This window comes from Lottia gigantea, assembly GCF_000327385.1.
Source record: "Lottia gigantea unplaced genomic scaffold LOTGIsca_56, whole genome shotgun sequence".
Taxonomy (NCBI): domain Eukaryota; kingdom Metazoa; phylum Mollusca; class Gastropoda; family Lottiidae; genus Lottia; species Lottia gigantea.
Window position 1 is genome coordinate 982690 of NW_008709919.1, and position 23853 is coordinate 1006542.

The following is a 23853-nucleotide window of genomic DNA, read 5'->3' on the forward strand; positions in this document are numbered from 1 at the left end:
AACACCATTCAGAGATTTATTTTAAATTTTTAATTAATTGATATATTTACAGTATTGCAGTACAATGAATTTTACAAGGATTGTAAAGATGGGTTTCCTTATTTTTTTGTGTCAAATTATGCAAACTATTTGATAACTTGGTGTTTTTAATGAATTGTCATGTAATTCATATTCATAGCATTATGTTCTTATAGCATATAATTGAGAGTTTTAACCAATCATAAATGTCCATGTATGTACAGTCTGGATAAACAAAAAAAAAAAGACTTTTTAACCTTTCTTGATCGGTCATTCATTGGAATTGTGTAGTTAATTCTCCTCTAATTTAACTAATCATGAATTCATAGAACACCTCTACTTTCTAATATATAAATATTATTAAATGAAAATAAGGGACCTCATCTTTAAAAAGGTTCTCTAAAAAAAAACTATGTGTATCAGGGATATTGGAATGGTGCAAATTGATGCTATACGTCGATTATTTTGCATGTCGACAAATGCTGGTTTGCCATTTTGTTTTCATTAGTATTGACACAACCCACAAAATCAAATATTCGTCTGGTATACTTAATCCAGCGGATCGCCTGTGTGCCCAATGATAAATTGTGGGATTTAAAGCCAATGCTAGTTCACGAGTTGGGGTTTCAATTTTACAAGACTTACCTAGTTAAAATCTGAACTGAAAACTGTCATTTTCATCACAAGTAGAATTTGATATTCGGTCAGTTTTGAAGCTGGGAACATGTTTTGATATTATTGTCCATCAATTCAATTGAATATTTATGGTTTTGATAACTAAAAACTAAAAATGTAACTGGAAATGCCTATATCCAATTTTTCAATTGGATGGTTTAATTCTGCCTCGATTAAACATTGTTTTAGACTAAAAAAATCACCTAAAAATAACCTCTACAAGATTAACTTATTTAGATTATTTTAATTGTGTGCATAAAAATAATTAAAAAGGTATTTATGGTTTCACCTATGTACCACCGTAAAGATGGGTTTCCTTATTTTTTAGTGTCAAATTAAGCAAACTATTTGATTAATTGGTGTTTCTAATGAATTATCATGTATTCTTAATAATATCATTATGTCCTTATTGCATATAATTAAGAGTTTTAACCAGTCGTAAATGTCCATGTATGTACAGTCTGGATAAACAAATACTTTTTGACCTTTCTTGACCGGTCACTCATTGGAATTATGCTGGTAATTCTCTTCTAATTAAGCTAATTATGAATAAATTATGGACATGTGAGAAAAACTATAAGTATTAGCATTTCCATTTTCATAAATGAAAATATGGGAACGTATATCTTAACCAGTTAAAAAAAATTGAACCGAAAACTGTCATTTCATCTCAAAAATTGTTTTGATATTCGGTCAATATTTATTTGTGAACTTTGCTAAAAATTTAAAGTATAAGCAGTAAAATAGAATATTTGCTTTGATTGAAGATGGAACGATCATATTTTTTAATTGAATAATTTCATTTAACACAATTTAAATTAGCTAAGAAAATGATTAAAAATTGAACTGAAAACTGTCATTTTGCCACAATACATTTTGATATTCAGTCAGTTTTTCTTTTTGTTTTTAGTCAATCATTATAACTTGAATGTATCATTTTCAATTGTTTTTTTTTCAGAAAAAACACACTAGATATTGCTAACCTTTGTATGTGTACCAGGGACTCTCTGGCTTCTAAACAATTCTGATTTTCTATCTATTTCTCTTATAATTCCATTTCAACATTTCATTTGTGATCGCTTTCACACTATGGATTGTTTTGCTGAAATAGTTCTCAAGCCCTTCAATAATTTATGTATGAGATTATGTTATGTATACTATAAAACTGTATAATAATTATTGTTAAATAATGGCGCTAAAATAAAAAAAAAGTATTGAATTATGAATTTTATTTCATCGCGAAGTCTCAAATGTTGTGTGCCTAGACTGGGGTTGATGTATGCATGGGAATCATGACTTGAAATTATATGAAATTTACCTATAACTCAGAAACTTTAAGGGCGGGTTCTTCATTTTCGGGGGGTGGTGTGTCTTGAATAAATATAAATAGTATTCAGATGTACTAGAAGTGTACGAAATCCCTCAAACTAGGAATTTCACAATCGATTTCTATATATGATAGAGTATGAAGAAATTTCAAACGCATGCGGATTCAAACTCATACGGATTTGGGAAATCACCAGAAGAGTCAACCGTGGACTTGGTTCAAACTGTCCCTATAATAGTTGAGCCACTGGAAGAGGCCATGATAAACATACTAAAGCCATAAAGTATCTGTTGAGACCCTATAATAAATTGATTGATGTCCACATTACATCAAGCGAATCATTATGGAGCCTTAGGGTCCATTATATATTACTGTAAGACAGACCGGATAACTGGCTGTCAAATATTTCACATGGTAATTATGATCTTGATGGGCCTATCATCTGACATGTGAAGTAGGCCAAAATGTTTTATCCACTTTTGTTAATATGAATGTCGAGGCCAAATCTAGAAATCCAGTTCTGAGTTAAGGAAAATATGACTTATTCCAAATTTACAAACTGTACAAGAGATTTAATTAAAATTTCATGATCAAAAGCGTCGTATATAATACCTGGAAATATTAAAAAATATGCAAAATCCGCACAATAGTTTTTTTTCAACACCTCCCAAATAGTATAACGAACTTAAAAAGTTTACGTAAACAGTTAAACAAGTTTTGGCGTTAAGTCAAAGGTCTTGGTGATAGGTTTTCATAAATTTGAGAAAAAAATATTATCGGCCTTCGAAAAAGGGATGTAGTTAAAGTAGAATTATTCCCATGGTCATCGTCCTATATACCACATTGACGTATCAAATAATATTGGAAGAGACGATGTCTCATGACCAACTACCTAAAGCTGACTATATTATTGATGTACACCCGAATATAAGTTTTTCATATTTCGACTTGTTTTCATATATTATAGGGCCTTTGAAATAATGGCAACGCCGTGGTTCTTAAAACACGATCAATTTCAGTCTAACCTCCAAACGTTATGAATTTCCCATCGTGAAACAAATGACACCTCAAATATTTCCAGAAGCGTCAAGAAGCTCCAAACTGAGAGTCATGGTGTAATATCCATGAGATTATCAGAGAGGTGGCGAAACTTGACGTATGATAATCCAACATTAATCTTGCATCATTGATGGTTTGATTTACGGTTAGAAATCATAATCGCTGTGTAATACTACATTAATATCACATGTCAATCATGAAAATATGGTGTGCAGATGTGTATAAAATCGAAAGATCGAACTTAAATCGATTATTCTACACAAACGTTTAAACACTAACGGAATACTAAAGGTTACAAAGGTAAGGTGTAAATTCATAGATAAATTATTGGATATGAGTTAGTTGTGAGTAACCGGGATATTGGCATGGTGATATCTTTTGTATATAAGAATGAAGATGGCGTATTCAAATGAAGTGTGTTTTAAGGCCAGTTTCGGGCCATTCGCATCATTTGGGTTTTAATCCGACCATTCTGAACAGTTATTAAACAATGCCCAAATAAGTAAATAATAGACTGAACCAATTAGTTACATTTGTTAGGGGTACTGAAGAATCATCACGTTGAATATATATTTTTTTCAGATGGTTGCTGTAAAATTATTGGTTTGTCTGGTAATTGTTGTTCCTGTAGTATCTGAAGGTAAAACGCGGGTTAATGTGTTTTTTTAAAAAGAGAATATGCACACCCTCGCATAGCAAATTATATTTGTGTTTAGACAAACGAACTCAATATTTCTAAAACAGATTACATGCTAAATAATTCTGATCATTGTGTCTCAAATAATCTGAGACCGCATGCTCGATAATCTATTCATTAAGGGTTAAGATGATAACCTCGAGGGTCAGCATGGGCTAGATTTTAAGTCGTCCGGAATGAACCTTCCAGTCCTAATTTACCTAAGGGATGATTTCTTTTAATATAAGTTTCTTTTTTCTTTAGTGTATCATGCTATGTCAACTGATATGTACAATAATTACGTCCAACCAAACTATGGAGGTGGATTATATGGTATGAGCGATTATGATATGTATGATTTCTCACGAGATAATTATATGGATGCAGTTCAAAACCGATACCAGATGAACATGCTGACTGGGCTTAACAATGGATACGGTTTTCTAGGCTATAATAGTGAGTATTAATCATACTTTATTTCTGATAAATATATCTCAACATTTGAAATTACACATAAAATCTAATCTTTTAGTCTTTTTCATTGCTGTTGTAGCTTCCGAATTTTGATGCTATTAGTTGGATAGAATTGGATATGTCAGAATAAATTCTACCAAAATGTATGCTCTTACACATTATTTTATAATATTCTTTACATTCTAAGGTTACCCAATGTCACAACAGTACCCACAACAATACCAAGGCATGAACACAGTTGGTCAAACAGTAACTGTTGGTAATACTGTCCAAAATGTTCCAATGTCTCAGGTTACTGGTACCAATCTTCCAGCAAATGATCATGCTTCTGCAGTTGCTGATGTCATTCGAAGTATTCTTGCTGGTCATTCTGGACATCAAAACAATGCAGTTAGAAAATATGTCGTTATCTAAAATACAGGTAAGGCATGATATATATATGTATGTAGACTGAAACCCTGCAGCGCTATCGCATTTCTGATGGTATTTATGGATATGACGAAGTTTTGTATCAAGGTTGTGCTTAAGATACAAAAAGATCACCATCGCTAAACTGCGATCTCTTTTACAGAACAGAGCCAGATATGCATTCCCTATCCTTGGCAATTGACATGGCGAGTTTACTTATGTGAAAATTTCGGATTTATAGCAACTTCTGGGTTGTTGTCTTACCCGGATCGGTGACCTTATGAACACTTATTACTTTCAATCGAGATGGACAAGACTTCTTTTCCTCTATGCAAGTCTCTCATTCATCGAGTTTTGTTTAAGGTGGGAATAGACGAGGTACGGATTATCTATACAGTTGAAAATACTCCATACACCGTACTCCATATACCCCACCTACACTCGTTTCTAAAGCAAATTAACGGTTTGATAAAACTTTAAACCCACGTTGTCTTGTGTTTATATTTCAGATTCCTGTCTAAGCATAAACAATAGGCTATTGGTGAAAGTATCAGAATAAAAGATGTTAAATTATTTATGTAAAAACTATTTTGATAATTAAAACTTTCGTACTTAAACACAGTGTTTTGGTCCATTCTTTTTAAAACGATTTTGTGTGCAAAAAATAGAACATTTGACTGAGAAAGGGTTGTGACTCCAAGATAATTTTCCATAAGGGAATTCTCACTCTTTAGGAACAGCATACTGATTTTGTGCTAACGAAGCACGGTTCATTATTATCAACCTTTACAAAAAGGTGGATATTAAAAAAAAAGTTGTTTGATATGCGAAAAAGTGAAAAAATAATTATTTAGAAAAGGAAAAAGCTACATACATGTATATACTGAAAAAATAATTACATGTGCAACAAATGTTTTTGTAATAAATGTAAATATGTATTGAGCATAACGTTTATTTTTATCATGATAAAAATGTTATTGTAAATAATTCATACAAATATTTACATGAGCAAAAATGTAACTATTTCTTACGCTTAAAAATGTTTGATATGAGAAAAATATAGATTTTTATGATACATTACCATGTTTAATATTTGAAAACTGTAAATGTTTGAAATTCATAAAAATGTCTTATATATAATATATATACTATGTATATAAATGTTTATTATGCATAAAAAATGTTTTATATATGGACAATGTAAACGTTTAAAATTCAAAAAATGTTTGTATGAGAAAATTATGAATGTTTATTATGCATAAAAAATGTTTGATATATGGACGATGTAAACGTTTAAAATTCAAAAAATGTTTGTATTAGAAAAATATGAATGTTTATTATGCATAAAAAATGTTTTATATATGGACAATGTAAATGTTTAAAATTCATAAAAATGTTTGTATTAGAAAAATATGAATGTTTATTATGCATAAAAAATGTTTGATATATGGAAAATGTAAATGTTTAAAATTCATAAAAATGCTTCTATTAGAAAAATATGAATGTTTATTATGCATAAAAAATGTTTTATATATGGACGATGTAAATGTTTAAAATTCATAAAAATGTTTGTATTAGAAAAATATGAATGTTTATTATGCATAAAAAATGTTTGATATATGGACGATGTAAACGTTTAAAATTCAAAAAATGTTTGTATTAGAAAAATATGAATGTTTATTATGCATAAAAAATATTTGATATCTGGACAATGTAAATGTTTAAAATTCATAAAAATGTTTGTATTAGAAAAATATGAATGTTTATTATGCATAAAAAATGTTTGATATATGGACAATGTAAATGTTTAAAATTCATAAAAATGTTTGTATTAGAAAAATATGAATGTTTATTATGCATAAAAAATGTTTGATATATGGACAATGTAAATGTTTAAAATTCATAAAAATGTTTGTATTAGAAAAATATGAATGCTATGCAAAACTATCTTTTATTTTTGACTGAATATGTAATGCAGTTTGTAATATAAACTCTAAGTAGAACCGTTTTAACACCTTCATTAACATTTGGTTAAAATAAAGATGATTGTGCACCAAATGATTTGCATTTTGTATCGTGAACTTAGCTATTATTTTGTTATTATGACTAGCAGTTTATATCATCCACTTTTTTTTTATCAACCTATTATTTCCCTTGAATAATAAATCATTTCATGTTATTTTTGTATTATTCACCCATTTGCCTGATTAACTTCAACAGGGATTTTGCTCAATGAACAATTCACAGGCCGATTTCAGATTAAAGATAGACAATAACTGAAACCAATTGGCTTGCCCGAGATACAGAAGATATAAATTTACAAAAGTTTGTCAATTTAATAGAACTCAGAACTTTATCCCCTTTCATGTTCATGAATCAATTTTGACTCTGTCTAGGGCAATAACTCAAAACCGTTGAACGAAAAATTGCGAACCTCGAACTCGTTCAAGATTTCGCTAATATGCATATGTTTACAACGTTTCGTCAAAACTGTAGTCTATATCGCGACAATTGTGACGACGACAAAACTTTTTTCATTGTATTGAGGGTTATAAAGATATTCAATAAAATTCGATTTACCAACAAATGAAAGAAAAGAGCAGATTTTAATTGCTGAACAGTAGTGCTCTGGGTTCTATGTTCTGATCACCATCTTAACTACTGTTTATTAAAAAGAAAAGTAGGACGCAAAACTCTATTCATCTTAACTCTAATGTATACGTTGGGTTCTCAGACTATCTGCTGTTTTTTTGAAGGATGTGATTATCCATTCGGATTACTTATACCCTTGGGCTATGTTACAATAACTGGTTTGACAAATGTTGGCGACAACAATATTTAATTTCAATGCTCTAAATATAAATATGTTCATCAAATTTTCTTAGTTCATAAATTATAACACCTCATTTCATATTTATATGGCAATGGAGTCTTTTTAAGTTGAGCTATATTACTTTATCCAGAAATCACATTTTCGCAAATATTCCGTTCCCGTATGAACACAATAGTTAAAAATCAAAAGATAACGTTAGCATGCAAACCACAGTAATGCAACTAACGTCTGCACTTTGTCAAATACGGGTGAAAAAATTGCATTTGTCAGTGTCTTGAATATTAATTTGAAATGCCCCATTTGACAGCCCACTACATCTGACCCTTTATTACATGTGTCAATTGTGCAACTGAACTCTTGCGCCATAAAGGTAAAAATAAATGAAGAATTCGGACATGTAATTATGAATGTCATGACAAGCGTGTCACTTTTCTGTTGTTGGTTGTGGGTGAAGGACGTGGAATTCGTTCGTCGGTACTAGCGAGGTGGATACTAGAAAAGGGTAGGTAACAACCTTTAAGTATTTTGTGAAAGCTTATATATATTTCAAAAGTTATCAATTTTCGACCACTTTTATATATGTGACATTGATCATCTTGTATATTAAATACGTACACCAATTACTAAAAGATAAAAGAAAAGAGGAAACAACATAATTTTACATCAAAGTAAGTGTCAAATTTCCATAAGAAAGAAGTAATTGATGTATGAATAGATTGTTATCTTGATCCCGAAAGAACACATTAACCTTTGTTTAATTTAATTAAATTTTTAGTAAACAATGGGCGTATCAGAAAATGATATTCATTTAAATATGCGTATTTCCTTTTAAAATGATACGTGTAGAGATGAAATATTGCGGTATCCAGAGGTTCAGCATTGAAGAAACTGGATAAAACCGTGGTATTGCTTACCATAAAAACTAATATTTTACCTAGCGTGTCCCTTCTGACCACGACATTGCATTAAGAATTCTGAAAGATGAAAAAAATGACGAGCACGTAGGTCCTACTCTAGGTACAAGATGACATACATGAGTACGATGTAGGATAACGACTTCAATTTAAGATGTTATAACCATTAATCACGAGGTGTTTTAACGAATTCAAATGCTCACGGTCACTCGTACTTAAATATAAAAAATTACTTTCCGTTAATCAAATCTGCGTATGCAATAAATATATTTGTCCTTCATATGGTAATAAACTATTCAAAGATAATTTCAATAAGTTGTATAACCGGAAATGCTCTAAGGCAATGCACCGCAGCATCAAACTTTTTTTTATATATTTCGGTGGTCTATTAATAAATCTCTTAGTATATAAATGACTTTTATGTGACATGGGAAATATAAATTACTTAACTTGTTCTATATATAAATAACAAAACGAATTAAAACAAGGTGTAGTCCGAAATGTTCATAGTTTCAAAAATATTTTTCCATCATGTTTCATAAAATTTAAAATACGAAGTGTAAGGGCCGTTATTTCAATAACCTGTTTTATAATAGCGTGACCCTGTAAGACGCCCGTTCGCTTACTTTGGTGGTGTGGTTTGCTCTCGGGATAAAACGAGATGGTACATTAGTGTTTGTCCAGCCGATTATCCCATATCAGTGTTGCTAGTCGTCGGAGGTGACAAGTATAAGTCGTAAGGATGGGGAAGAAACCGTGGCGGCTTTTCTCACAATGTACATTGTTCAGTCTTCATTTACCCTAAAAAGGAGCCTATGCCCGAGCCACGTTTTGAAGTTTGCATCTCAACAACGTTTCTTACACCAAACATTTAGAGCAATTTTCTTTTCATGACAAAATACCCGTATAGCACTCAAATGATGCTAAAATAATGCATGAAAAAAACGACCTTAATGGGCATACTCGAGTTCGTGGTTTCTTAATATATAAAAGTTCATATACTGAGTTAAAAAAAAATATGGAATTGCAATGCACAAGGATGATTGATTAGATAGATCAATAAGAAACCACTGATCATCTTAATCATATGCACAGGACGATAAAAACTGTAAAAAATGTGTTAATTATGATGAATGATCTTATCTAGACAAATATAGATGTTTTGAAATAAAAGCCACAGTTGGTAATAGATTGGGAAAATGATTTACGATTAAAGTATCACATAATTTGTAATAAACATCTCTTTGGACGATAACCACTATTAGGTAAGAAAGCGATTGCGAGAACTTCGTATTGTATACAATACAATTGAATGAGCACATTCCATAAATTGGTTTTTTATCCATATCCTTGTATTTCAGCAACCAAAATGTCATCTCGGGCAGGTGTTTTCCTGATAGTTTGTGTTTGTTATGTATCTTGTGTACCAATGCAACTCGAAAGATCTTCTTCAAAAATTATTTTGGCAAATGCTGAAAACTGAATAGGTCCTCTGTTCAAGAAGTAAAGACGCACATCCAATGACTTCTTTTTTCTATCTATGTCCTTGTATTTCAGCAACCAAAATGTCACCTCGGACAGCTCTTGTTTTCCTGATAGTTTGTGTTTGTTATGTATCTTGTGCACCTGTACCAGCAGCCAAGATTCATGCTGAATCAGTAGCTAGTAAGTTCCGTTTTTTTTAACTTAAGTCGAACAGCCTAGAAGTGGTTGTGGTCGCCCTGCTCAATGCCACTCCATCCATTTCAATTAATTTTAATTTGCACTTAAACTCTCAGTACCTTCTGGAATTCTTGACAAATCCTGGACGACTCACGCCACATGTCTGTCTGCGTCATCGAAAGAGGTGAAGATACATCGATAATCGTATTAAAGAATAGGCATGATGTACGGGATAAGCATAAAAATATTACCAGCTACCAGATAACCTATATTAAAAATTTACATTTTCATGTCAAATATGGCGTTATGAGGGTTTCTTAATCGGCACTAGCTGCATCAGACGACAAATATATTCATTTTGTCTATGATGGACATTAATGGTGCAGTATAAATTAGCTAGAGGGCTTGATAAAGTTATGATAACCTTATTATAAATGGTTTTTGTTTGAAACTAGTGCAAATAGGCATATAACATTAAATCACTTACAATTCGGGTTTTACAGGCTTCGTCTGTACGTGTAAAGTGTCCTACTCGCGATTACTGTGTGTGACTCAACCGGAAGTCTCCAGATCTTCCACGACATCAATGTGCCTTGAAAAAATAGATAATTATAGAAAGTTTCGGGACACAATTTAGGATTTATTTAATTGATATAACCCAGGGAACATGATCGTGTTTAGCTATTTGTAGCTAGCTAGTACCCAAAAGGATAAGGACACATGGTGTACACTTGCCACCACCTGGAAACGATTGATATGAGGCCAAAATATCAGTATATATATATGGAAATATATTTAAAAAATATGAAGCAACTAGGCTGTATTGAACTATACTAATTTTGCCTCTTTCGTCGTTTCCAGGTGATGTACCAAGATTGGAAGTGGTAGAAGTCACAAGTGATGGTACTGCTCTGCAGTTAGATACAACCACTGCCGTATCCAATATTCAGTCATATAAAGTCAAAGAAAGTCAACCACAAAGAAATGAATTTGTGAAATTCCCGATAGTAGTAGAAGTAGATTTAGAATTAGCAAATAAACAGGGCTTATAAAAATAATGTACGTTTGTGTTTTGATGTGACATCTTGCCTGACGTCTAAGTCTAAAGGCAACAATACATTTCGTTGATGTCTGCCAGTTTAAGCTAATTCCTATTTGAGCTACTTTTTTCCTTGCTTCCCGGCAATGAATATTATTCCACTGATGAAATCTTGTATTTTCTGTCCAAAGTATTTCCACTTTACAGACAGTTGATGTGGGGCGCGATTCTTGAGACAATTTATAGTGGATCAGCATGTTCCGGGCCCTTCACGTATTACAAGGTGGAAACTGTTCTAAAACAGCATTGCCATCGACGTCCCTCGCACACATGGCCTTCATCTGATGGACAAGAGAAAATACACATGCAAAAGAAATTTCAGGTCACTTGTCACCCGTTGTGTTTGCTTATCGCGAAACTTTGGATGGAATGGCTGACGAGTTTGTCTGAAGACTGTAGGACGAACGCTTATTTACGTATTAATTTGAAAATCTTTCCTTTTCAGATGGAGTCAAAGCAACTTCAGAAGGTCATCTTTCGTTCCCAATGGTCTTTACCTTAGAGTTACCACCTTATTTAGAACTATGTAATAAAAAATATAAACTAAGTATTAAAATTCCATCAAGTGGATTGAGCATAACGAAGTAGATCATGGACAAATCGTCATGGAATATTTTTTACTTCATTTGTGAAAAATAAATAAAAACTTATATCGGTCTAGCTTGTCGATTTAGCCCATGGTTGGGATGTGTATATTCAACAAAATGCACCAGAAAATGCTTGTAGATTGAGCATTAAGAATGAAATTTGCATTAAACTAATAAGAAACTATCATTCCTGCTATGGAACTATTTTGACATTAATGTAGGGTATGGGTTTGTGACCGTTTTTATTAGTACATTTAAACGTAGTTAGCTTTTTATTTCCATTGGGTAATTAATGTAGATTTTACACATTGAGTTGATATATATCACTAACATCAATAAAATATTTGAAATTCATTGAATTAAATTATCTTTACCGATGGATATTTTGAAAGGGTGATAACTGCAGAAAGAACCAGAATCTAAACAAGTGGTAAAATTATCTGCACCAACAGCGCATCATAAAGGTATCAAATATCGAAAGCCCTATTGAGTTTGTCTAGTTCTCGACAATTTCATTCAGAGTCACCCCCTTTTCCATGAATTTACCTTTTCTTCATTAGTTTTCAACCATAGAGTTCTTATTATGTAACTCTTGTGTTTTCAACCGATTTCCATTATAAATAGAGGAGCCGCGGTGGCTCAGTGAGTTAGACGCTTGCTCGCTAACCTGAAGGTCCAGGGTTCAATCCCGGCATAGGTAGAGATAAAACCTTCGGATTTTTCAACCCGATTTCCCCCTGTCAGTGATGCAGGTAAGAGGGGCTGACATGGAATAAGCGTCTAGTCGTTCGGATGGGACAATAGACCGAGGCCCCCTGATGCAGAAAAGAAGGACGTAAAACACCATTCATTTCATTTCCATTATAAATGTATGTAGACTCTTTTTTGACGTTACAGCAATTTGAAAACAATCCTTGGGGAATTTTGTGCTTCAGTATCTGGTATAAGCAGATCATCGTGATGTTTCGCATTAAACAAGTACTATCAACTTTACATACAAAGGTATTTATTAGATCAAGACCAAGTTATAGTGTGGGGTTTCAGAAGGTCCACTGATAGTCTTTCTAGCCTCACAACCTGTAATTAAAAAATCACATTAAGCTCGAATTAAAGTTTGATGAAAAATTACACTGGTATCGGTATAGGCCGTCATGTTTACTTAAATTAACCAATACACAAGTCATGACAATAGATCAAATGTCACAAAAATAATAGGTAATTGGTAAGGCATAGTTTATTTCAAAATACGTGCATAAACTTGTCCCTGTATTCGGTAATATAAAGATTTTGCTTTGAGAGGCGACACAAGTGTTATGGTCCTCAGTTCAAGGGAAGTAACTTGATTGTTTATCAATTCGTACAAATTACATTCAGTAGTAAAAAAAAGTATATTTTTGTACAATTTTCTTTCATCAACAAAATATTATCAAGAATCTATGTGTCCCAACCATGAGCAACCTTTGAAACATAATTTAAGATGATTCTTTGAGAGGTGTCACTATTTTCTCTGAGCCAGTTCAAGGGAAGTAACTTTATCTATTTCTAGCGTTACTGATCTAATAATTAGTTGAACACAATATTAAACAAGAAAATAATTTGGAAATGTTGTCGGAAGTTTTCCTTATTAACAAAACCGTCATTTAATTAGTAACACAATGATATTGCATTAAAAGGCGATACAAGTCAAATTAATTTTAGCTGAATATTATCCAAACCAAGGGAAGTAACTGTTGGTATCAAATCAGAAAAATCACATAGCAAAAATATTATCAAACATCCGAAAATGGAACAATTCTCGGTGATGTAAATATTACCCAGAATCAGTCGTCTGGAATATATTAAAGGTCTTTTACGGTACCTATCAGGTCAATAGGATTTGACAACCAATATCGAGATTTATTTTCTTCGATTTACGAAAAACGATCTTCATAAGATCTGGTGTATCAATCTATGGATGCTATTCCATATGTTAGAGAAAATAATGTGATGGATATAGACATACCTTATTGACAGAATCATAAGCATGCGGAACACGTGTGCCATCTAACATGATTTTGGTTGGGTTGGATGCTACTCCATTAATAGATAATGCTCCTAAAGTCATCTTAGTTACATATCCTGACTTCGTTACAGTAAATGTTAATTTATTCTGTAACAGAACAGAAACATAAACAGTTTAAACGAACTGGTGTGCCATTTTGAGGGGTTCATTTTAGTCTTGAATATATGTAAATAGTCGTAAGAAGTACTAGAAATGTACGATAATCACAAAATTCCTTTAAAAATACTTCAAACTCACTATTTCTATACATGTCTTTTCTACATATCACAGAGTATCTTAAATTGACGAGTCGTCATTTATACATTCAAACGCAGATAATTCTGGACACACATGGATTTGAAGGCTCAAATTTCGACGGTGAGATGTGGTCAATATTGCTAATTAGCTCAGCCAAAGATAAAAGTATGATTGGTCAAAAATGGCATACCTGGCCCTTAAAGAGAGGGATATGGACATGTATGTTAGCTTGATTATCCATCCTCCGAAGATTCAAGCATAATCAAGAGCAGTCTTTTTTTTTGTTATTCGCGATCAATTTGGTGTCAGCAGAACAATATGTATGCTTTATTTATCAAGTGCTGAACTAAATGAAGGTGAACTGCTCGTGTTTATGTCGGGAATATGTACCAGGGTGTAAAAATATCTAAAGCTCAACCTCCAACTATATATCCAGCTGCAGTTCAAATTTCTCAATGGAAGATCTCTGCTCATGCCAGTGCTTTGTATGGAAGTGTATTTTAAGTACTTACTCCGGCTAATTTGAAATCTATAAGGTTATATTTACTTCCAGATAAGGCATCTGAAGATAACAAATATATGAAACGTTAATTAAATAACAAACATGTGAAATGTTAATTAAATAACAAATGTATGAAATGTTAATTAAATAACAAATATATGAAATGTTAATTAAATAACAAATATGTGAAATGTTAATTAAATAACAAATATATGAAATGTCAATTAAATTAGATAGCTATTTCTAAAAGAAATCCTTCATTCGTTATTCAAAACCAAAATGCCATATAATATTCGTCAATTTGCGAAAGCGGATATTCTAGTTTTGTTAAGGATGATGCGTATACTGTCCTCGGATTATGAGAATATTCAAGAATATTTACCTAAGGCGTCACCGTCATCCCAATAAAGCCGTCCTGAAGCAACATTTGAAGAAGATGGAGCAACAGCTAAACCAAAATCATTAACCCGGCTGTAACAGAACAAATAAAGTTTTAGCCCCATGATGACACATTCATCTCAAGAGAAGTAACTTTACTTCAATTTTCCTTTTCTTAACTTATTCCCTAATCCTGAAATTTTGTTCGATGTTCCACGAAAAAAACATACGAAGAACATACCTTTTCGTAGTAGTAACATCAGGTGTCTGCATTGGAATAATTGAACCACCTCTAATATGAACATTAATTGTATCCATAGGTGCTTGAAGTACCACCTTTGCGCCAGTACCAACTGTTTCTTTACCACTATACAAATCAAACCATCGATCAGCTGGCATGTATGCTTCAACAGTCGTTTTACCCTGAGACAAAAAAGAAGTTCTGCAAAAAATTTGATAGGCTTCAGAAATCACCAGCTTCAGGCGGTGTCCATGAGCATTTCAGTTTTTCGATATTCTACTAAATCTGCAACATCCGAATCGTATGAATTTGAAAACTTGGTATGCGTTAAGAGAATGATTGAAATTTTCAGGACGCTTCATTGGGCATAATGGTTTTATTCACCATACCTGATGTGTAACGGGGGATACCAAAAGACTATCAGTCCACATAAATTGATCATCTATAGCTAGTGTATTTGAATCTGTCGGGTACCTAAAATACAGATATTAATAATCCTAGCCCCATCAATGGCTTCTTTGGTATATTTCAGTTAGCTGTTTTAAATACAAGTTTAAAATGAGAATATAAAGAAATAAAATTCTATTGAAAATCTTATCACCCTTAGTATAAAACCTGCATTGCGATCGATCGAGTTTAGGTTTGATGGAGGTCAACTTGAATGGTCTTCAGAAACGACAACCATTGCTGCTACAGATTCAGGAATGAGAGCCAACAATACTGACCAAATGCACTCACTTGAAGAATAGGGGCCTGACAACACCATGTCCGGTCATATGGCTTTCATAAAATGCTGTGTAGAAAAATGGAAGCATATGATATCTCACTAGCAGTGTCTTCTTCAAATTTGCATGAGTTGTACTACTAAATTCAGGTGACATGGGGTCTTGATGCTGGAAAAATCATTGGAAAGCCATCAGGTATGTACCGAAAGTGATAAATAGACAATGGTCAAACGCCAGAAAATTAGCTCTGTGAAAGAAGAGTCTGGTCATTGTCCATGACATTATGACAAATCAAACGTTTCTCATTGCGAGCAAGATCTGCTAAAGATCAAGCCTTTCTCATTGCAAGCAAGATCGGATGTTTGTTTATATGAATGTATAGTGCCACTAGAGGTGGTAAAGGTCAAGACCTTTTCATTGCGAGCAAGATCTGCTGTTTGTTTATATGACTGTATAGTGCCAGTAAGCGTGGTAAAGATCAAGCCCTATTCATTGCGAGCAAGATCTGCTGTTTGTTTATATGACTGTATAGTGCCAGTAGAGGTGGTAAAGATCAAGCCCTTTTCATTGCTGGCAAGATCTGCTGCTTATTTATATGACTGTATAGTGCCAGTAGAAGTGGTAAAGATCAAGCCCTTTTCATGGTGAGCAAGATCTGCTGTTTATTTATATGACTGTATAGTGCCAGTAGAGGTGGTAAAGATCAAGCCTTTTTCATGGTGAGCAAGATCAGTTGTTTGTTTATATGACTGTATAGTGTCAGTAGAGGTGGTACAGATAAACCTTTCTCATTGCAAGCAAGTTCTGCTGTTTGTTCACAGGACTGTATATTGCCAATAGGGCTGGAAAATATGCTATATATATATATATATACTACATGTACCTAAACCATCTACAGTTGGTTGGAAGTACACTTCGATGATAACAAAATGCATTTTCTCAATTTAACATATATTTTGAACATGCAATCATAATAAGTGATAACGTAGCCAATAAGGGGGTTAAAAATCCATGGTTAGCAAAAAGACTATTTTTTACTTACTGGACCACGGATATCTCTATGGTTCCTCATGAAAGGGTAAAATGTTCCGAGCTGCATCCATCTCGTACATAGTTCGTCAGTTGTTCGTCCTTGGAAACCGCAAATATCGGCCCCCACAAATGGAATTCCAAACATATTAAAGTTTAAGATTTCTAAAACATAAACATGATTCAGGAAAATTTGAGATAACATGTCAATGAATATCTTGTAGCAGGACGTTTCCGTATATTACTTGAATAATTGATAGCTGACGCCCTTAAAAAACGACAGAAGCAAGAGAAGGTCTGGATTAAAGCATTAATGTGAAATAATTAAGTTGTAGATTTCGGATTATACCTGGTATAGATAACTGTAAACTGTGCCAATCTGCGTTGTTATCACCTTCCCAGTGAGCTACATACTGTCCACTGCTTGGAAACGTCGATCTTGATAGCACAAATGGCCTTTTGTTCAACAGCTTTGTCAATACCCTGAAATAAAGAGTAGTGTTTTTTTTTTTTAAATAACACAAAATAATAATATCTATAAGTTGTCTTTAAAGGAATTATTAACCATATGAAAGGGTCTAGTATACATTTAGTTTAGGACAATTTAATAATAGTTTTAATATTTCGTAAAAACGCGTGACAAAAAACTTGTTACTGAAATTGTTTTTAATTTATACAATTGTACTTGAATACGTACTTGTTAGTTGCAATTCCTTCAAAATGGCCGTACATATTGTGAAGATTATAATGCGTGCCAAGGTGCTGTTTGGCCGATCCGCATAATGTTTTTTCCAAGATATTTCTGCCACCGATGGCTGAAATATAAACAGATCAAAATCTTAATGCATAGGAAGAAATGCCATCACATACAAAACATTAGCAAACAAATATGCTCAACAGAACTGCAGTGAGCAATATAAAGACTTGTATTCGGAGTAAAAGTCAGAATATTAAAACACGTACCAAACATAATCGTGAGTCAATTACATAAAATAAATAGTTATTTTATCATTACTTACAAGGAGTAAAAGGAGGTTTATCTAGGCTGCTCGTTGAACAACCAGCATTTGACCCGGCCACGAAATTCGCTGGTTCGTTCATATCCTACAAAAATATTTGCGAGACTGCGTGAAGCAATGCAATCCCATTGTCAGGATGTTTGAATGGCAATAATCGCACTGTCTTCATATTTGACTAAAATAATATTATTGCATTGTATTATTGTCGCTGAAAATGAATATACTGAATAAAATATAAGCTACATGAACTGTCCATAACGGTTGCCAAGATGACAAACCAAGTTGCAGATGATCCATTGTATTATAAAAACTTACAATCCAAATGCCATCAAAGGGAACCTTCGCATGAAATCTACTTGCAGACTTGTACCACCAGTCATACGCTTTTGGATGTGTAAAATCTGGAAAAGCTGTATCACCAGGCCAAACCTTGAAAAGAATAACTATGTCAACAATGGACTGGGGATGATGAACACGACGATTGGAACTGTTCTTCAATTCATTAGCACGATGTTCATGTGCATAACATGCGTGACCACACGTAAACTGGTCTATGATGCCAGCTATATTAAAAGAAAGAGTCACAATATTCTAAGCAACCCGATTTTCACTGTCAAATGTATTTACCTTGCCAATTAAAACACTATCATCCTGATTCTTAATAAAGATGTCATCAGCTATACCCTCTTCATAGTCTATATAACCTGCTTTATTACTGATAGCTGGATCCTATGGCGGAATAAAACGTTAACGTTAAATTATTGATCATCCTTAACATCAGGGTAACTAATCTGCAGACCATGCGTATGTACCTTATAAGAGATCGAACTTCATTTGTCCGTAGGTTTAAGTGCTTTTTGAACACCCCAAAGGAGTCGGAATCAACCTCGGACCTCTACATTGTTAGAAACCAGTGAAATAAAAGATTATGTAAATGATGGGCAATCAAAAATAATAAAAAAGATTATAGAACATGAACGCACCACGATTGGTACAAACTTCTGACCATGATCATGCAAGTCTTTCACAATATCTGGTAATTCAGAGAAAGCATTTCCGACAGTCCAATCTCTGTGTTCATCCATATAGTCGATATCTGCCCAAGTGGTATCCTGAATAAAAGGGGAAGATTGTAATTATTAAACTAGGAACAACAGATATGGAATTTGTTTTTACTAGAGCGATTAGCCAATTTATATCAATATTTATATCAGTCTCAGAAAACTCTCACTTCCACTGTTCGGGTTCTCTATAAAAAGAATCTGAAATCTCAGATTGAAGTCATTCTTCTTATTCTCTTGTATGTATCCATGAGATATTAAGAGCTACCTACAAATGGAACGCCATTGTCTCTCAATCTCTTAATGACTTCTCTCAAACCAGAACTACCTCCCCAACCCCATCGGCAGTTATGGTAGCCTAACGACCAGTAAGGTGGAAGCATTGGTTTCCCAATGACATCAGTATATTGTCTAATAACGTCATTAGGTGTTGGCCCAGTAAATACATAGAAGTCCAAGATACCACCAATTGTTCTGTAGGTAAGAGTTGGTGGAGTGCCTGGATTTATTACTATTTCTAAAGAAAAAAATATATATATATATTAATAAAATTGTTAGGGCTGGACAGGGTGATGGGTTTCCAAGGGGCAGCATGTAATCAGATGACCCAGAAGGATGATGAAAACATCAGAAGAGCCTTTTCACAATTACACTGCATCACAAACGTCTAGGTCGAGAATCTTTCACATATAACAACTGGATTCAAATATGGAAGTTTCTACAAAACATTTCATCCATAGCTATTTTAACTTCGCTCAACCTGACTTACCCATTGCATTAGCGTTCAGCAGGTAAACACCAAAAGCGTTTCCATCTGCCTCAATTCCCAGATACAGCGGATGTGAACCATAAAGATTGACGTGTTCCTAAATGAAAACATAATAGTTAAACAAGGGTTCTTTCATTTATTGGAATGAATATTCTATACATTATAATTGTAATACTGCTGATTTTTTATTGACATTCTGTAACCCATGCCAAAAAGCCCTTGTGTGTATAGAAAGAAACTGGAAACGTTTTTTGAATAACCAATTCATAACTGCTGCATACGGGTTTTAAAAAGAACCTGCGAGCAGTGGCGGCGCTAGATTCCCAAGATTGGGATCCCCCCTCCCAATGGCACCGCCACTGCCTACGGAAAGATAGGTTAATTACGTACATATGGCGGTTGATCACGTGCCCAGAACCCTTTTACAATGTGAGAGGTAGCATCTTGTAATATTGGTCCACGATGTTCGCCCAACCCGTAGATATGTGTTGTGGGCAAGGACGTTGTAATTTGAATATATTGATCTGCATATATCATTGGTGAGACAGTAGAGTCGAATCTAAAAATAACATAAGAGAAAGTATTTTTTATCGATGATGATAAAAATGTTCAGATTGAAATAGTTAAGATCCCCAAATATTTTTAAACATGTTCAACAGAGATGTTCTTTTTCCATCGACATCGAAGTCATTTACAGCTATTTTGGCATTGGGAAGTTTCGTAAAGCTGTTGTTGATTTCTATACCACTTACAGTTTTGTCCCCGTAGACTTCCTTGTAACAGTGATTCCACCAGAAGTTTGATCAATTGTGACTCCATAATTAGCATTAGCTTCTCCGTCATTAGAAGTAGGTGGTGTTTTAATTGGTACTTCAAATCTTGTATTAAATGCATCTACTATCTGAAGTGCATGTCAAAAAAACCCAATTGAATATCGATTTGATTCGAACATTTTGTTGTGTTATTAGTTGAAAGATGCCAGCGAATATTCTACATAAAACTAAAACTCTATCAGGTACAGTTACACGTCCAAATGAATTTCGTGTTATGTTGTACATCCTCAAGCTTGATAAAAGTGTGAATCGCCTCCTACCTTAAAATGCAGACGCTCCGAGGTCTCTTTAAAGACATTGAGTTTTAAAGATTTAACATCATTTGGCCAATGAGTGTCATTTATTTGTGACAATGTTGCCATTGAGCCATCTTTTGCTATCTTGTCTACTTTGTATCCTATATTGTCATTTCCTGGAAAGAAGCACCAGGGTGTTCCTTGGGTACTTGAAGGTTGCCAACAGCAGTTTCGACTTTGACAGCTCGACTCGGATGCGCCTAATTCAGGAAAACAATCTGTTTTGATTGAATCGTCTATATTGTGGCATTTTGGATTGGAAATTTTTGGTGGTAGTGTAGCGGAGGAATCTCCAGATTTTTTGAAGCACCAGGGAATAGATGAGCCTTCTCCTGCTGGCACCCAACAGCAACCTAGAAAAATAAATTCTTGAATAATATTTCATTAATGAAGATACACCTTGTCGCTTCAGTGTCACCAAATGACCAGTTACACCATCTGTCCTTTGCCCCGTACATCTTCCGAAGGGAATGTTATTGTCCTGACTACGCATACTGTTTCTTTTGGAAGAGGCAAAATCATACAAGTGGGAATAGAGCTTCTTTATTTTGGATAAACAGAAAGGTAAATAGGTTGATGAACCTAAACAGTTCTTACCTTTTGCCAAACAACCCCCTTGACTTGAACCAGGTCCTGGATAGCAATCGATTCTGCTTGATGCTACCACATTACATGACCCATCTCCTTCGACTACAGATAATAGCAATCCAATACCTAGGAAAGCTGCAGAAAACACAGCGTGACTAACTGCCATGTTGTTTAGAACCTATCGTTGTTGTGGAGTATCTACTTTATATACTGAGTTTTATCTTCAAGTTTTTCTAGACACATATCTTATCAGATAAGACGTAGTGGCAAGATTTAGCAATAACACTGACACTAAGTACAATATGACAGTTTATCTAATCTACATGCACATTCCATCCGTAAACTTATTGTATTTTTTCTAGTAATAATTTCGAAATACCATCATGACACTGCAAAACCTCCTTTTCGTAAATTGAAGCCTTTAAATCTCGACATCCTGCATCGATTGAAACGGTCTAGCAAACGAGTTACATAAGTTGTATTTTTGGTGTATGGAGACATTGGTTTGACAGAATGTTCACAATTAGTGGGTATCGGTTGGACCCTCAGAATCTTCTTGGATAGTTTGAATCCTGTGTGGTGCATTCGGAATATGCTTAATAGCGATGCTTTGAATACGATTCGAGTTATCCTCAGAGTCACATTTACTTAAGCAACACGAAAGCAATATCAATTTCAAGCGTTCGTTCATCACACCATACAGTATCGGATTTACGCAGCCATTTCCCATAGCGCACATTAGCGCTATGATAAATACGTAAGACCCCAGTTCCATAGAGCCAGTTGCATTGTCCACAAGTATGTAAACAAAGCATCCACAGATAGGAAACCACATGACAGCAAATATTATAACCAAACTGAAAACAGTTTTAACAACTTTCATATCCCTTGCGTTTCGTGTCCTCTGGATATTTTCTGAGGCCTCAGATAAATTGGAGTTCTGAATCCTGGATTGATTTACAATCATTCGGACTTTTCTGAATTTGAGAAAGATGGTAGCGTAATTATGAGTTAACACAATGAGCGGCACTAAAAAGGTAAAAATAAACACGAAAATTGTGAAAATGCGAGACATTTGCACTGAATTCCATGGCCACATGAGAGTACATATCGTAACCGTCGTATTCCCAAACGGAAGGGATAACACAGTGAAGCTAGCTATAACAGAGCTGTAAGAAATCAAAGCTACGATCCACATTACTACCACAGCGATTACAGCCACTCGCGGGGTGATGGTTGAATTAGAACCACGGACGATACAGAAGTAACGTTCCACACTGATCATTGTCATAGTCCAAATACTGACAGAACCACAAACGAACTGCATATACACAATAAAATCACAGGCAAAGTGCCCAAATGTCCAAGATTCGGTGATGCGGCACGCTGCAATGACGGGTCCGGATAACGTGAACAATAAATCGGACATGGCTAAGCTACCGATAAAAACGTTAGTAACAGTTCTTAAGCTTTTATTGCACGTCAATAGAAAAAATATCGTCAGGTTTGCCATTGTTGAAAATATAGATATTAAGATGAGTACTGTTGCTTCAACATATGGAGTGAACCCATACTTTCGGTTGAACTCGGAGTAATAGGTAAAGTAACTTCGATTCTCCAAACCATCTTTTACGATGAAATACGAATTGTTCAATCGGACATCAGATTCGTATGAGAATCCCATGACGTTTTGTAGAAGCAAAAAGATGTATGCTCGGAATTTGAAATTGTTCACATTAGAGATTTAAATCTAAGCTAAGTCAATTCACCTCAATCGTATGGAAGCACAAAACACAATAGTTATTTCTTATCATTTGTATTATAAAAGCTCCCAGATGGCAAACAAAATGCTTACTATCTAAAGTGGATTTATCGAAGACCTTATCTCTGATATTGCCCTTAAATCATTTTGTTGACAAGGTTGATATTGGAATGGATGATTTAATATCAGGAATTAAGATCTATAACATCAATGATAACAATTAGGTACAAATCGTTTCCAGGTTAATCAGCCAGTAGGACAGTTTTCAACCTGGGGGTAAATTCTTCACACGAGGGAATACTTTTAAAATGTTTGTGGGGTACTTACGCGATTAATACTTAAGCATTGGACAGTCAGGCTATGCCTTCGGACATGACAATGATTGCAGGGAATACACGAAAAAAACACGAAATAGTAAGGGTTTATAGGGGAGGGGGTAATGCCCTCGATCAAGGATACTGAAATGGGCAATAGAAAGGAAGGGTTGAATCCCCTTGCAGTGTGAGAAACAATCAGAAGTAATTATTTATACAAAAGTCAACAGCAAAATGCCCCGTTCAATGTTGCATTCCCTCAGCTATCCAGCCCGATTCATTCACAGGGTTAATACTTGATCATC

The 23853-nt window shown here is 34.0% G+C and overlaps 3 protein-coding genes across 3 annotated transcripts; 1 reads left to right on the plus strand and 2 right to left on the minus strand.

Annotated features, from left to right (window-relative positions):
* Nucleotides 1-9753: 9753 nt before the first annotated feature.
* On the plus strand, nucleotides 9754-12089 carry LOTGIDRAFT_234863 (hypothetical protein; the record flags this gene model as incomplete). The annotated part of the gene is made up of 4 exons (XM_009063212.1): nucleotides 9754-9769; nucleotides 9942-10049; nucleotides 10908-11105; nucleotides 11591-12089. The coding sequence occupies 3 exons, from the start codon at nucleotides 9754-9756 to the stop codon at nucleotides 11096-11098; spliced, it is 315 nt and encodes a 104-aa protein (XP_009061460.1). The 3' UTR covers nucleotides 11099-11105; nucleotides 11591-12089.
* A 635-nt stretch (nucleotides 12090-12724) lies between these two features.
* Nucleotides 12725-21654, minus strand: LOTGIDRAFT_219759 (hypothetical protein). Its single transcript, XM_009063213.1, has 20 exons — nucleotides 21482-21654; nucleotides 20849-21237; nucleotides 20508-20656; nucleotides 20146-20314; nucleotides 19756-19852; nucleotides 19259-19503; nucleotides 18909-19037; nucleotides 18553-18654; nucleotides 18241-18354; nucleotides 17926-18010; nucleotides 17604-17721; nucleotides 17256-17389; nucleotides 16920-17071; nucleotides 15891-16045; nucleotides 15542-15626; nucleotides 15153-15334; nucleotides 14916-15004; nucleotides 14544-14593; nucleotides 13735-13881; nucleotides 12725-12809 (listed from the first exon to the last, which is right to left on the minus strand). The coding sequence occupies exons 1-20, from the start codon at nucleotides 21636-21638 to the stop codon at nucleotides 12747-12749; spliced, it is 2811 nt and encodes a 936-aa protein (XP_009061461.1). The 5' UTR covers nucleotides 21639-21654; the 3' UTR covers nucleotides 12725-12746.
* A 341-nt stretch (nucleotides 21655-21995) lies between these two features.
* LOTGIDRAFT_127041 (hypothetical protein) lies at nucleotides 21996-23156 on the minus strand (the record flags this gene model as incomplete). Its single annotated transcript, XM_009063214.1, has 1 exon — nucleotides 21996-23156. One exon carries the CDS (start codon nucleotides 23154-23156, stop codon nucleotides 21996-21998), a length of 1161 nt encoding a protein of 386 aa, XP_009061462.1.
* Between the last annotated feature and the right edge of the window lie 697 nt (nucleotides 23157-23853).

What these genes read in the sequence shown, in the direction of transcription:
- LOTGIDRAFT_219759 (XM_009063213.1), bottom strand. Translation starts at nt 21,638, where the DNA reads ATGGCAGTTAGTCACGCTGTGTTTTCTGCAGCTTTCCTAGGTATTGGA. An exon ending in AGAAGTTTGTACCAATCGTG is followed by an intron (nt 18,655 to 18,908) that starts GTGCGTTCATGT and finishes ATTCCGCCATAG; the next exon opens with GATCCAGCTATCAGTAATAA. An exon ending in GATGTTACTACTACGAAAAG is followed by an intron (nt 15,005 to 15,152) that starts GTATGTTCTTCG and finishes GTTCTGTTACAG; the next exon opens with CCGGGTTAATGATTTTGGTT.